Raw genomic sequence first — 14,744 nt, 5'->3', positions numbered from 1 at the left:
ACTCAATACCTACAGCAGGTGTTTTATAAGTCTTACAGTGGTTGGCTAGTACAACCAGCCAGAGGGGACAGGACACAAAGGCAAATGACAATGCCAAAATATGACCCTCCTTCCTTGGATTAAAATATGTTCAGGGAAGGTAGGCCAAGACCCTGTTTAAAAGGCATAGCCCATTGCAGAGAGACTGGAGGCAGCAACAGAAACAAACATGCCCTGGAAATGGAAAGATACAAGAGAGTAATGCAGGGAACATCATTTGAATCAACACTTATTCTGTCATCACACCTGCCATGAGAAATACCTGCAACAGAATACAACAAACAATTCCTACAGAGATATTTTAGTGCTGTGGATTTTCTTCTCTCTGGACCTGTCTTTGGTTTCTATGGACAGAGTAATTGTCAGTATCATCGCTAAGCAAACTTACCTGCAGATGAGCAAAACATCCCAGTGCTGAGTACTAAGAAGGCCAACATCAGCCGGCTCACATGTAGCCCAAACTTCTTGCACACAGCCCTAAGGAAGCAAGAGAGAATTAGAGACCACAAAAATATCCTCAGTACATAAAAGAACAGTACCCAATGCATGCAGAACCACAAACAATCCATGGAGCATCCTGAGAGCTTTAAGGTGGGTGATTCTCATTACTCAGCCACTGAAGGCAACCTGACTGCCTCTGGCCTGGGATTTCAGATCCTTGTAAATTACACTAGTGCAAAACTCTAGAAGAGACTTGGCTTCTACCAGTGTGAGTTGTGCTTGTGCAAATCTCAGGAACTTAGGGATTCTGCACTGCTGTAGCAACATCAATCTATCTAAGATTTTCACCCCTCACAAAACCCCATCTTGCAATAAGCCACATCTCACGTTCTTAAAACCAGACTATTGCCAACAGAAAAGTCATGGAAGGTAATAGTTTGAGAGTCACAAATGCAGAGGCAGCAGGTAAAAATAAAAATCCAGCTTAGACAAGATAATTGTATGTTCAGGCTACTGCTTTTAGTGGATGTAAACACCATTGGCAGATACATTACAGACAGCAACAATCAATGTATTCCTCTAAAATGCCACTATCATAAGCAAACACAGCACCAGCCTCTCCTCCAGCAGAGCTCAGTTTACAACACTCCCACCCTGCTTGCTGGCATCAGTAAGAAAATGAGTGTAGCCAACAAAATGCTGGAGTGGAGATGTGGGTGGCAGATCTGAGAATAAAATTTTGTCCTAACAGTGGAATTCTGACCAATATTTCATTAAGTTATCATGAGAACCCATATTTTCAAGGTTCACTGTGAAGTAGCCAAATTTACCAGACACATCTATGCATGAGCTTCAGAGTGCACTTCCTGTGGCAATAACTGAATATGTTGCTCACATTGCTCCAAAACATTCACTGTAGACACCTTCTAATACTCACTTGTAGAAGTAGAGTTCACAAACGCAGCTCAGGAAGGCCAGGAAGCATCGGAGGAAATAGAAGATAAGAACCTAGGAGACATACTCAGAGTCTGAATGAGGTTTGCAATGAAGCTTATGCACCTATTACTAACAAGGCGGTCCCAAGAACAAAAGTTCTGAACAGGATGGAGCAAGTTTGGCCGTGGTGAATGAGCCTATTCTTGTAGACCCAGATCCCATACCAAGGGATGCTGAAGAACCCAGCAGCTCAAGGCCTAGCCATCTAACACTGAAGTCCTTTACAACACAGAAAATGAACACAGCCTGCTGAACTTACCAGGACTACCCCTCTTTTGTTTTCTGTTTTGCAGAAACATGCCAAGTATGGCAATAGATACCCAGAATGCACATTCGGTGCTTTTTCTTTTACATTTCTGTGAGTTCAGTTTGCAATATCCCTTGCAAAATACTAATCTTTTTTTTTATAGTTTATTGAAAAAAAATCAAAACAGTCACTGATAGCTGGCATAGAAAACAATACAGGCTTCTAAAGCATCAGGGTGAAACTCACAGGGGTGAATGAGAGCCTGTGGCTGCCAGGTAACTGTCTCCAGGCCTGCACACACTCAAAAGGCCAAGGAGCTACCAGCCCCTCTGGGACAGCTTCTCAATCAAACCGGAGCCTGGAGCATTTCCCTGCAACTTCCCAATCACTCTTCCTTGGATCCCATTGAGTTAGCTCACAAACCCTTCCAAATCCTTACAGGGAGGTTAGTATTTGTAAATAAATTAGTGTTTTGTAAACACCAGTTCTCTTACCTCTGACAGCAAACAAAGCAGCTGTTTAACACAGACTAAAGGCATGTTTATTCATCACAAAAGAAGCTTTCACACATCTGATTTACCTTGTTAGTTTGTAGGACTCTAGCGTGGAACAAGGCTGGTAAGGCATGAAGCCACAGGTAAGCATAGGAGCGGATGGCATAGGCTGGAGAGTATTCCCATGTCTGAAACCCCTTTCCATAAACGAGGTAGTGTGTCTACAATGGAGATTAAATAAATAAATACATAAACATGCATCGCACAGAGTAGACAGTTTTGCACTTCCCATCTCTGAATTCTTGAGTAAGAAAATTTCTCTTTGAAACACAGAGATTAGCACAAGGTTCTAGATAAATCTGCATTTACACAGGTCAACTACAAAATCCCAGGTATCTCCAAGGAAAGAAAGCCACCTACCGGTTCCCAATAGTTAAACGTCTCATCACAATCAGAGATGTTGCTTAAGAGAGCTGCACAGAACCTGGCTGAGATGAGACACTTGAAAGCTGTTGACCCTTCAGGGGCCCAAACTTGTCCTGCTTTGCTCCCAGATGATCTAATCCAAAGAAAAAATAAAAATATGCACCAAGAAGACCCAGTAACAAGATCAAGACTGCCAGTGTGACACTAGGCAAAGAACTGACAAGCGTATTTGCATCTCTGTCATTTAAGCACTGTGTAAGTACAGACGAGTCTTTCATTCACTGCTTTCTTTGGGGCATGCCAGTTCCCCCCCAAGGAAGCACCATCACCCCCCCTCACCACACCGGAGCAACGGCCCTGAGTGATTAACCCACTGCTGCAAGACAGCCCCCCCAGGACCTCCCCCTCCTCCCCCCAACAACAGAGAGCAAGGCCACGCACTCGCTACCGCAGGGCCGGGAGGAGCTCCACCGAAGGGAGACCGGGGAGACCGACTTCCACAACACACACTAACCCGGCTGGGCACCCACCACGGCCACCCGATGCGGGGCTCACTCGGGGCCGTGGGTACTTTTGAGCCGTAAAAACCCAGCAGCCAGGAAGTACCTGGGCGGGTGCTCGCAACTGACACCGCCCTGCCAGCGTTAGGGCTGCTGGGCCCCGAACGACAGCTGCGATCCCGCCCGAGTGACGGTTGCAGAACCCTCCCCCGCGAGACGGCCGCGCGCTGCCCGGGGAAGGGGGCACGCGCCCGGCGCCCGCTGCAGCCCGGCCCCCGCTTCCCCGCGGCCCCGCCGCCCGCTCCGACACCTACTCCAGGCGGGCCTCCTCCACGACCGCGGCCTCCGACCGCGGCCGGGCCGACTCCCCACCACCTCCAGCCCGCGGCCGCTGCCGGGCCCCCTTGGCGGCCATGCCGAGTACGGGAAGCCGAGCGCCCGCTCCCTCCCGCCAGCGGACGAAACGAGAGCGGTGCCGAAGCCGCCGGCCGCCATGCCGGGTGTGGGCACGGGCGCGCGCCTCCACGCCGCGTGCGCGGGCGGCCGTAAGCGCGCTTTTCCCGAGGACAGCGCGCGTGCCGCGCCGCCGACGGCCCCGGGTAGGCGCTGCGCAGGCACACTGCTGCACAGGGCATCTGGCCCAGAACAAGCTTCCCTCGCCCACCCGCGGCGGCAGCGCTTCTGCGAGGCGGCCGCTCTCCCCTTCACACACGTGCGCGACCGTTGCAGCCCCGCGGCGGCGGCTGCTCCCCCCCGCCCGCGCCCCCTTCCCTGCCCCTGCCCGGGCAGAGTTGGGCAGGAAAGTAGCTAAATGGGGAACTCACAGTTGGAGAAAGCATTTTATTGGGTACCCCCAGCACTGAATAGCTGGGAAAAGGGCAGCGACAGCAGCTGTTTTGGGACAGAGAGGAGAAACATGTTCTTCCAGAGGCTGAGGTCCACCGGCTTCCTCTCCCGTGCAGGTGCTGAAAGAGAAGCATTCAGAACGGGGGAAACCACTTCAAAATCCCTGCTCTCGAGTACTCGTCCCCCAGCATGCACACAGCCTCAAAGGACGCTTCGGGTGTCTGCAGAGCCCTTCCACTCCCCCAGCTGGTGCAGCAACATCAAGGTACAAAGTAGTTTTGAGACAACTTTGGGAAGTCGTGTCATCTTAACGCACAACCGGAGCAGCTTCTAAAAATCGCGGGAACTGCAATGAGCCAAGTACCTGCTACGGAGGCACAGAAAACATCCCCAAAGGGCCAGTGATGCTTTAGGTGACGGCAGCCCCGAAGACAGGGAGATCCCCTTCCCAGCAGTGCCTTTCTCTTGCCCCTTCTTGAGCCCACTGCCGCTCCTCCTCTCGCTCGCTCCTGCCTCGCGGTTCCTTCCACACACGATGGATGCCTCTTCTTTCTTCTTCACCGGCAGCTGCTGCAAAGGCAGGAGGACGCGCTCAGGACCGAGAAGCCCCCGCTCCTCCGCCTGGAGCACAGAGGGACGCCGGGCCGGCCCCCGGAGGGAGCTCTCCACAGCACCACCCGACCCCGGCGTTCCACCCACACCTACCCCCTATCCCTTAACACCCCCCCCCCACCCCCCCCCGGAAAAAAACCTCGCCGACCGGCTTTTCTCACCGGATTGGTGCTCCGGTGCTCCCCCCGGGCGCCACCCCTGCCGCCTGCGGAGTTCCAGCCGGCGCTGGATCTGGGCTCGGTCGGAGGCGGGCACCCTGGGCAAATGAAGCTGGGCCGGCAAAGCAGCGGCCACAGAGGCCGCGCCCCTGCTTACAGGGGGCTCGAGCCGCTGCCTGGACTGCAAAGCGCCCGGGACTCCAGGGCACTGGCCGGGCCCTGGCTTACAGGGCAGCCCTGGTCCCAAAGGCCCACGGAGGCTCCTTCTCTCCGATTCAGGGGCACCCTGACCCGCACCCCGCTAACGGGGCGGTCACCCCACACAGGCTGCCAGCTGAGCACTATCAAGAGTGCTGGGCACGTTCTGCCCTGGAGGCAGGTGAATCGGCAGCGGTGGCTGGTGACTTTGGCACGGGCTTTTCCCGGGAGGTTCTGGGGGCTTGGGCAGAAAAACTTCCTGAGGTGGGCTCCTCACCACTTGGGAGAAGCTGCCGCTTCAATGCAGAGCAGCTGGTTGGAAAGTGGCTGGTGTTTGGGGCCTGCAAGTGGTGCTGGCCACCCTAAATCTGCTGCCCTGCTCTGCCCTGCCCTGCCCTGCCCTGCCCTGCCCTGCTCTGCCCTGCCCTGCCCTGGTCCCCTTTCCCTCTGCTCTCAGACCCAGGAGCAGCTTGGGAGAAAGGGAGCCACAGGGGAAGGCAGGAGGCTGGGGGGAAGGGGCCCATTCCGGGCCTGCAAGCAGGGCCCGGGTCCTGCCCAGGCAGCCCTGGCACTGGGAAGCCCTTTTATTGCCTTGAGCTGGGCCACCGCCCTGGAAGCAGGGCTGGGGCCTCTGCTCTTTAAGCCTCCAGGCTGCTGGGCACCACAGGGTCTAAGATGGCTGAGCCTGGGGGGGTAGGGGGCGGAGGGAGGAAGGACGGCCGGGGGTCGGGGAGCGCTGTGGGGAGGTCCCTCCAGGGGCCGGCACCCCTCTGTCCTCCGGGCGGAGGAGCTGGCACTTGACTGCGCCCTCCTTCCTTGGCAGCAGCTCCTGGAGAAGAAAGAAAGAAGAGGCATCCATCGTGTGTGGAACTGCGAGGCAAGAGCGAGCGAGAGGAAGAGCGGCGTTGGGCTGAAAAGGGGGAAAGAGAAAGGCGCTCCTGGGCAAAGGGACCTCCCTGTCACCAGGGCTGCGGTCACACAAGAGCATCCTTGGGATGTTTTTTATGGCTCTTGGGATGTTTTTTATGGCTCTGGGGGAGATACTTGGCTCAGTGCTGCTCCCTAGATTTCTAGAAGCCATTCCAATTCTCTGGTAAGAAGACAAAACTTCCAAATTTTTGTCCCTGAAAGGCCGGGGCCAGAGGCACCCGCCTGCTTACAGGGGGTCCCTCCAAGCACCGGGGGGCACGCACAGCCCTACTTACAGGGCGGTCCCCCTCGGCTCGGCACTCGCTCCCAACAAGTCCCACGGAGCCTGAGGCTCCCGCCTGCGCCCGAGTTACGGGCTGGCCGTCCTGGCTGCAGCACAACACCACGTCTTCAGGAGCCCAGGGAGCGACCTCGACCCCAACGGCGGAGGGAGGTCGCCCCAGCCAAAAGCAGCGCCAAAGGCGGGACCGCACCCTCCAGCACAGCGCTTCCTCAACCTGCACCCTTCTCAAGGGCGAGGGAGGGCTCGCTCCTGTTGGATGGCTAAAGCAGCCCCTCAGCCCTGCCTACAGGGAGGTCGGGCTGCTCCTGGGGACAGAGGGCTCCACGGCTCGTGACACACGCCCCGAGTGCGGGGCTGTCACGCTGGCAGGTCGCCAGCAGGACAGGCGGCCACGCAGGCAGAGACCCGGGCCCTGACTACAGGCAGGTCGCGTTGCCCGCGCTACGACTAAGCGGCTTCGCTCCGTCCTTAGAAAGAAGGGGCAAGCCCGGACCCTCCCTCCGCTCGTGGGCTCAGAGGGGACCCCCCCGTTGCTGCACAGAGCCCTTCTCTCCCTCCTGGGAAGTTTAGGCTAAGTACGCTGCAGCAATTTTAACAGGGGCCTAAACAAGAAGCTCATTCGCTCACTCACTCACACAGACACAGACACGGATACAGAAACAGACACAGACAGGGAAAAACAGAACTTCCCAGAAGAGAGAGCGAGCTCTGCGCAGCCAATGCCTGGGGAGCCATCCCTACCCCCGAGCAGGAGAGGAGAGCCTCAGACCTGCCCCCCGGGCTGCATGGAGGCCCAGAGGGGCCTCAACACGCCAAGGGGCTTCACGGGTGGCCAAGGGGCTAATGTCGTGACACGCCCCGACTCCAGGGGGTCACGCCAGCCAGGCCACCAGCAGGCAGAAAGCCGCCAGGGCCGCAGGAGGGGAGCGGGGAAACGGCTCTCCCCTGCTTACAGGGTGGGCCTGGGGTCCAGAGAGCTCCATTTCCCCCTCGGGTACGGAGACAGCGGCTCTCACCCTCCTTACAGGGTTGCCACTTTCTCTGAGCAGCCAAATCATGGGGCAACGTGGCAAAAGGCCAAAGACCAAGCCCTGGTTACAGGGAGGTCGCCCAGCACAAAGCCAGCCAGGGCACCAAAGGTGCTGGCAATGCTCTTGTGTGACCACAGCCTCGGTGACAGGGCGGTCCCTTTGCCCAGAGCGCCTTTCTCTTTCCCCCTCTTCAGCCCACTGCTCCTCCTCTCGCTCGCTCTTGCCTCGCAGTTCCACATGATGCCTTTTGTTCTCCAGGAGCTGCTGCCAAGGAAGGAGGGCACAGTCAAGCGCCAGCTCCTCCGCCTGGAGGAGAGAGGGATGCCAGCCCCCGGAGGGAGGTCCCCACAGCACTCCCCGACCCCCGGCCATCCTTCCCCCCTCCTACGCTCTACCCCCCCGGGCTCACCCACCTTAGACCAACCTTTCTCACCACCATGGTGCCCAGCGGCCTGGAGGGGGGCAGAAGCAGAAGAGCAGAGGCCCCAGCCCTGCTTCCAGGGCGGTGGCCCAGCTCAAGGCAATAAAAGGGCTTCCCAGTGCCAGGCCTGCCCGGGCAGGACCCGAGCCCCCCTCACAGGCATGACCCAATGCCAGGAGAGGGCCCTTTCTTCCCAGCCTCCCACCTTCCCCCATGGCTCTCTTTCTCCCAAGCTGCTCCAGGGGCTGAGAGCAGAGAGAAAGAGGGCTAGGGCAGGGCACGCCCAGCCCCACACATCTCAACCCCATGCCTCTGAAAGGCCGGGGCCAGGGACACCCACCTGCTTACAGGGGGTCCCTCCCAGCACCTCCCATTGAGCACAGGGGACGTGCACAACCCTACTTACAGGGCCGTCCCCTTCGGCTCGGCACACTCAACAAGCCCCACGGAGCCCAAGGCTCTGACCTGCACCCAAGTTACGGGCTGCCCATCCTGGCTGCACCACAACACCATGTCTTCAGGAGCTCCACCTCCCCCCAGGTGCCAAGACGGTGGCTTTCACCCTCCTTACAGGGTTGCCACTCTCTCCGGGCAGCCAAACCATGGGGCAACATGACAAAAGGCCAACAAAAGCCAAGACCCAAGCCCTGGTTACAGGGAGGTCACCCAGTGCAAAGCCAGCCATGGCACCTAAGGTGCTGGCAACGCCTTTGTGTGACCATAGCCCCGGTGACAGGGAGGTCCCTTTGCCCAGAGTGCCTTTCTCTTTCCTCCACTTCAGTCTCCCGGGCTTCCTCCGCTCCTCTTCTCGTCGCTCTTGCCTCGCAGTGCCTGCTCTGTCTGCTCCACCAGCTGCTGCAAAGGCACGACGACGCGGTCAGGGCCGAGAGGACACCGGCCCCGGGAGGGAGCTCTCCACAGCACCACCCGACCCGCGGAGGGAGCTCTCCACAGCACCACCCGACCCCGGCCGTCCTCCCGCCCCTACCCCCTACACCCCGCCCTCGGAAAAAACCTCGCAGATCGGCTTTTCTCACCGAATTGGTGCTCCGGTGCTCCCTGCAGGGACGAGTGCGAAGGGTCCTCTGCTGCTCCGGGCTCCTGGCCGCTCCCGGCGGGGGCTGGACCCTCCGCACCCCCTGTGGCGATGGCTGACCGCGCCTCCCCGGGACGGCGCCTGAGCCCCAGCCCTCCCCACGGCGCTCGCAGACCCCCCGAAGGCGATGGTCGACCCCCGCCCGCCCGCCCGCCCCGAGGCGATCGCGGCCCTCTCCCCACGAAGGCGGTGGCCGACCCCCGCCCCGAGGCGATCGCGGCCCGCTCCCCACGAAGGCGATGGCCGACCCCCGCCCCGAGGCGATCGCGGCGCCCTCCCCACGAAGGCGATGGCCGACCCCCGCCCCGAGGCGATCGCGGACCCTCCCCAGGCGGCGCCGACCCCCGCCCGCCCGCCCGCCCGCCCCTTCCCCAGGCGGGTCCCGCTCCCCTTCCCCTCAGGCGGCCGCTCTCCCCCTCACACAGGCGCGCGACCGTTGGTGACCCCCGCGCGCGACGGCTGCTCCCGCCCGCCCCCCGCCCCCGCGAGACGCCCGCGCGCCGCCCGGGGAGGGGGCACGCGCCCCGCGCCCGCCGCGGCCCCCGCGCCTCGTTGCCCGCCCCGCAGGGGGACCGTCTGCACGGCCTCGGACCCGCTCCCGCAGTGCGGCGGGCTCCGACGGCTGCGGCGGAGCCGACTGGGCTCCGCTGGGACGCAGCGCCGGTGGCAGACGCGACCGAGTCTGCCGGCAGCTGAGGGGATCGGTCAGTATCTGACAGGCCCTCCTGCGGCTCCACCAGGCTCTCGCACTTACTAGTAGGAGATTTTTATTTCACTCCCAAAGACTCGGGGGGCTCCATCGTTAGAATCCAGGAGTAGATTTTCCAGCTGTAGAATTACTTACTGCTAGAAGACTCTGACAGAAGTATCTGGCAGCACTTCTTAGTGTCTGCGGCAGCCATGAATTACCTAGCGCAATCTGGGAGTCGCAAGAGTGTCAGCAATGACCTCAGGTCTCAGAGTCTTCAACATTTGTTAAAAGAAAGACCTATTAGTAGGTCTTGCACCATGCTATTGATACCTTTCCCCAGTGTGATCCTACAGATTCCAGTAACTCACTCTGCTGCTGGAGTTCTCTGCCAGCAGTTACCTCTGCTGTAGCTATTAATGCACTACTGGTGGTACGGCTATCTTCTAGGATCAGTTACTATCCTTTGGAATCTAGTAATGGAATTACCATTGCTGATTCCCCTCTGTATTAGCTACTCGGGCAATAGCCTGCTGGCGCATGTGGCTGGGGCCCCACCGGCTGCACCCCTGGCACTGGCAGCCCAGCACACACCATCCTCCCATAGGGACCGAGCACCTGCGCAGAGTTTTCAGTGCTCAAACTGAACACAACCCTTTGGAAATAGCAAGACCCGCCCTCTTTCAGTGTACTCGGTACAATCGCCACCAGTACGAGGCACCGGGCAAACACAAGCAAGAATAGGAAAAGTGAATTGGCATCAGTAAGGAGATCAAGTCCAGTCTCACAGGACCCTAGCAAAGAAAGGCTCCGCTTTTTCAAATGAGCTTTCATATCACGCACGCAGAACAGGAAGATGCTTGGTCTTCGCTGACAGGAATTTCCACATTCAGAATGTGCGCAGGTACTTGAAGCCCACACCGCCTTTGTAAAAGGCGCTGCAACAACACACAGCGTTAGGTCCAACAAGACGTAGGCCACATTCTCCAGATCGGCAACAAGTGCAGACGCTGCTCGAGCACCTGAAAACAAGATACAACGCTCTACCGAAGAGTTACATGCAAGCGTTGGTTTATTTCCTTCCGGAAGAGCAGCTGCATCTCTGCCACCTCCTGGCGGCTCAGTGCCTTGTCACAGGACTGAAAGGTCAGCCTGTAGCAGAGGCTCTTCCGTCCGGTCTCTGACTGCTGGAAACTGTCGATTAACTGGATGGATATGACCATTTCACCTGACACCCGCCTAGCAATGGTGTGAAAAGCAACTTCATCAAATTGTTCCCCATCAGGAACCCAAAAGCTGACATCATGCACGTATGAAGGTGGATAGAGAGAAAAACTCTTGAAAAGCCTTAACTCTCCCCTAGGGAATTGAGAGAGGAACCGCGTGTCTGATGTCCAGAGCATTCGCCAGTCAGATATTCCACAGATCAGCATGGCTAGGAGGTCAAGATTCAGTGAAGCAAAGACAACAACCAGCTCACTGCTTACTAGCTCATAATGAGCTGTCCTTATAATTCCCACACAGGAACCCTTCTCACAGGAGCCTGAAGTATCTATCTCCATACAGATGAAGTACTGAATTTTACCAAGCTGAGATTCAAAAGCAGCAAAGTCATTTAGCTCAGTTGTTTCAAAGCTCATTGCTTCCTGCAGATTGATATTCAGTTTAAAGCTGGAAACAGTCTGGTGAAGAGAATGTATGCTGGTTTTAATATTATTCACCAACATCTGGATACAGCTGTTCTCTGTACCCCTGTTACTTGCACATACAAGAACCATCTCATGAAAAACAGGCACGGAGTAAGGAGTGATAAGACACTTCCTGAAAACTGGGCCAGAAAGAACATGAAGTGTCCCTGGGGAAAAGGCTCCTCTTTGTATTACTGCCTGAGCATAAGGTAGAAGAGAAGGTCTAAGACAATACTGTTTTGAAATGTGGCACCCTTCTTGTACATTCACCCAGCCATTCTTATCCGTGTCCCTGCAAAAGTCAACATGGGAAAATGAAACTGCATTTGCCAATCCATTAGACATTTCTTCAGTACTTTGAGTCTCCTCTGGGCTCAGAATGATCCAAAAGATATTTGAGTGACAAACACCATTGAGGTGACCTTGGTGGAGCAGAGAAACGCAGTAGTCAATGTCTTGTAACGGAAAGGCTTGGCTGAGCTCTGCAGTAAGCTTCTCCTTTACTGTCCGTACTGGATGATTTGAATTTAGTTCTAGGAAACCCCTGTGAAAAATAAAGTTACAGACACCAAATTACAGACACCACTGAAGAAATTTCCTTGAAATGCCTTCCTGTGATCATAATTTGAGAGCAGCAATTTACCCAAAACAATCTCAGATATTAAGCTGGTTTCTAGTAACTACCTGAACAAGCCAAGTCTTTCATCAAAGGTGTTGCAATGGCTAACACGTTTTCAGGATAATGGTATTTGTCTCCGGGTTGCAATCAAGAATTAACTGCACTTTCGCTGGTAAAAAACGAATGGGACTTAACAGTCAGCATCACCATTTCCACTCAGCACAGGCATTACCAAACTACAGAAATGAATCAAATTATGCTAGCCCTGGATAGTCTCCGAAGTACACAGCAGTTCGCCTAAGAGGTTAGCATTTTTTATCCTAGCTAGCCTTAGTATTGTGGTATTAGGAGACACCAAGCCAGCTCCTGAATTTCTTCCACAGTACAGTAACACAGATTAAAGTTTTCATCTTTATTTGTGCATTCAAGTATACAGCAGCTTGGTCTCAACCATAAAGTTTCTTTTTGTTCTGTAGACTTGTTTGTAAGTAGCCCATAACCACAAGCCAACATGAAGCAGACTTGAAGAAAAAATGGAACAGGAAATTCTGTAAAGGGGAAAGGAGGGAAAGTAAAGCAATTCCATTTTATGACACCTATGCTGGGGTCATTCCCATTGAGAGCAGGAGTATGTGTTATTGCCAAACAGAAACTAATTATAAAACTTACCTATTAATTTTATCCACAAGTACTTGTGGTACTTGAAAAGAAACTTTTCGGCTTTCCAGTTCTATCTCGCAGATCATAGGTTTGAAACACGGAAGTGGCATGCTTCGTGTGAAAATGTGGTCTAAAGCACCCTCTACACAAAAAGATTTATCTTGACTCCTGACAATACACAAAAGCAGAGCAAAGTCATCGATCACTCCCTATATTTAATGTGTCACAAGTAAGCATTACACAGATAACTCTGTGTAACACTAACACACCTCTTGTTGAATCCCAGGTCTTGTTACAAGGTGACAAAGATGCAACACTACCATATCTTTACTGGGCAGGTGGTCCAACATCGGAACAAGTTGCACAGAAAGGTTGTACAGTCTCCACCCCTGGAGACTGAATGTGGCTCTGAGTGACTTGCTCTAGCTGGCTCTGCTTTGAGCTGTGGGGTAGGACTAGATGCTTGCTGGAGGTCCCTGCCAACTTCAACCATGCTGTGATTCTGTGATTGTCTGCTAAGCAGATACACTTACCACAGTCCTCCTGCTGTCTTTAGGATGAGATTGACATTTGTTCTGAAATGGACCATTTTGACCTTTAAAATCCTAAGATAATCTTATTTTTTAGAGGGTACTTTGACAAGAAGCTTGCATTTTTATCTTGGCTATTCTTCTTAGAGGTGAAAAAGAACTGTAGCTATTTTCTGGAAAATGAAAGGGAGTTCCTCTCTCCAACAAACAAGATACTAAAAGAACATACTAGTGCTAGGCATTATAAGAGCACAAATACCAACTTTCAGTTTTGCCACATGATGGTTAGTTACCTGTAGCCTGTACACTTATATCCATGGATAGTCTCTGCTTTAAAAGGATGAACGTTACTCAAGATAAATCCAGCTCCTGCTGCCACAGCCACTATTTGCCAGCTGTTGTGCCATTCTCTCCTTGGTTGATCAGCAGGTGTCCCACCCTGTCCATTGCAAAGAGCCACATGGACCTCTCCCTCCTCTGTCAGCACTTCTGCAGAGCTGGAATGAAAGCCAGGCAACAAGAAAAATCCTGCTAGCACACCCAGAAATTTTATAGTGCCAGAAAAACACCTGTAACACAGCTAGAAATCTGTATCACATCAGTCAATTAGCATAGAACTACTTCTGGTTTACTCACCTATGGAAAAAGTGGGCAAGAAGCTCTCTGTTCTTCACTACCCCAGCCTTTCTCCCACAGTGAGGGAAGTTGAAGTAAATACAATCAAATTCTCTTTTTTCTGGTAAAAAATAGTCCTTCAGCTTGGTGCAGTCCACAGAAAACACAACTTCAGCTCCTTCAAAAGTAAACAAAAACCAAGACTCTGATGTTTATCATTGTGTAAAATTTTAAAGAAAGGTAGCAATTAAAGTCCTCTAGTCCATTTTTAAGCATATCAGAGCAGCAGCTGCCAGGCATCTTCTCACTCACATGCATTAGGAAAACCAGAAAGCCTAGGCTCCCTTTGCTGTCTTGCAGAGACTTCTGCTAACTGGCTACTTGTTTCAGTCTGATAAGATTTTAGGGTATTTGATTTAGCCTCTCGGACAATTCCAATTCCTCGTCGCAAAAGTGGGCTTCCAAGACGCCTGGAGTGGCGAAGGTCTATAAAGTGACTGAACAATTCCTACGGAGGCACCGCAGCGCCAGGTCCCTGATTTAAGGAAGGCATGCCGCTCTCCAGCCTTGCTTCGACCGTTACGAGAAGAGCGGTTACAACTAACGGCCGAGTACCAGCGACACCGTTTCTCTCCTCGTCCCGGCCTCTTACGTCGCTTTGCCCGAGGGCCGCCACTACCACCCGCCCTCCCCACCGGCCAGCCGAGCGCCGCCGGCGCCGACCCACCTCTCTCCCGCAGCCGCCGGATGCTCTCCGCGGCTCGCCCCCGCCCAGACACCTCCTCTTCGCTCTCGTAGCAAGTGGCCACGACGTGGGTCCCCGCGGCCCCGCACAGGGAGGCCGCGAAGGAGAAGTTGCCTTCCCCGAGCAGCAGGACGCGGCGCACCGGCTCCATGCCCGCAGCCAGGCCGGCGGCCGGCGCTCGCGGGCCGCCGGCGCTCCCTCATGACGTTTCTGCCGGCCAGCGGGCCGCTGGTGCGCTCATCGCCTGTTGGTGGCGTCAGGCCGCGCCGCCCCGGTCCCTCGTGAGGCCGCTGGCCGCCGGCTGTGGGGCGGCGAGCTGCGCCTTGCAGCGGCCCGGGTCTCCGCCCCTCCCCTGGGCCCGCTGCGGAGGCGGCTTCTCCCCTCGGGCGTGGCCTGGGCCTCTGCGGGCCTCCCTGGTGCTTTGTCGGCAGCCGCTCCCCCTCACGGACCCTCTGCGCGGGGCCCAAATAGCTGCCGGCGC

At 55.3% G+C, this 14,744-nt stretch overlaps 2 protein-coding genes across 5 annotated transcripts in view; both read right to left on the bottom strand.

Annotated features, from left to right (window-relative positions):
- The window catches only part of ALG9 (ALG9 alpha-1,2-mannosyltransferase), a 33,313-nt gene extending 29,440 nt beyond the window's left edge, over nt 1–3,873 (bottom strand). For all 3 annotated transcript variants that reach the window (XM_075521240.1, XM_075521238.1, XM_075521239.1), the window contains exons 1-5: nt 3,458–3,873; nt 2,638–2,776; nt 2,304–2,438; nt 1,418–1,488; nt 428–516 (exon numbers count right to left, since the gene is read on the bottom strand). In XM_075521240.1, the coding sequence (XP_075377355.1) occupies nt 428–516; nt 1,418–1,488; nt 2,304–2,438; nt 2,638–2,776; nt 3,458–3,558 (535 nt within the window). In that variant the 5' untranslated portion in view covers nt 3,559–3,873. The remainder of the gene's footprint in view (nt 1–427; nt 517–1,417; nt 1,489–2,303; nt 2,439–2,637; nt 2,777–3,457) is intronic.
- Nucleotides 3,874–10,291: 6,418 nt separating this feature from the next.
- On the bottom strand, nt 10,292–14,693 carry FDXACB1 (ferredoxin-fold anticodon binding domain containing 1). Of its 2 annotated transcripts, XM_075521213.1 has the most exons (5): nt 14,246–14,675; nt 13,540–13,696; nt 13,197–13,400; nt 12,383–12,541; nt 10,292–11,638 (listed from the first exon to the last, which is right to left on the bottom strand). In XM_075521213.1, the coding sequence occupies exons 1-5, from the start codon at nt 14,412–14,414 to the stop codon at nt 10,450–10,452; spliced, it is 1,878 nt and encodes a 625-aa protein (XP_075377328.1). In that variant the 5' UTR covers nt 14,415–14,675; the 3' UTR covers nt 10,292–10,449. The 2 variants fall into 2 exon arrangements, with proteins under 2 accessions (XP_075377328.1, XP_075377329.1); XM_075521214.1 differs by lacking the exon at nt 12,383–12,541 and having other exon boundaries at nt 14,246–14,693.
- Between the last annotated feature and the right edge of the window lie 51 nt (nt 14,694–14,744).

This window comes from Mycteria americana, chromosome 19 (assembly GCF_035582795.1).
Source record: "Mycteria americana isolate JAX WOST 10 ecotype Jacksonville Zoo and Gardens chromosome 19, USCA_MyAme_1.0, whole genome shotgun sequence".
Lineage (NCBI taxonomy): Eukaryota > Metazoa > Chordata > Aves > Ciconiiformes > Ciconiidae > Mycteria > Mycteria americana.
Note: the sequence above shows the minus strand (reverse complement) of the source record. Positions and strands in the feature narration are given on the sequence as shown.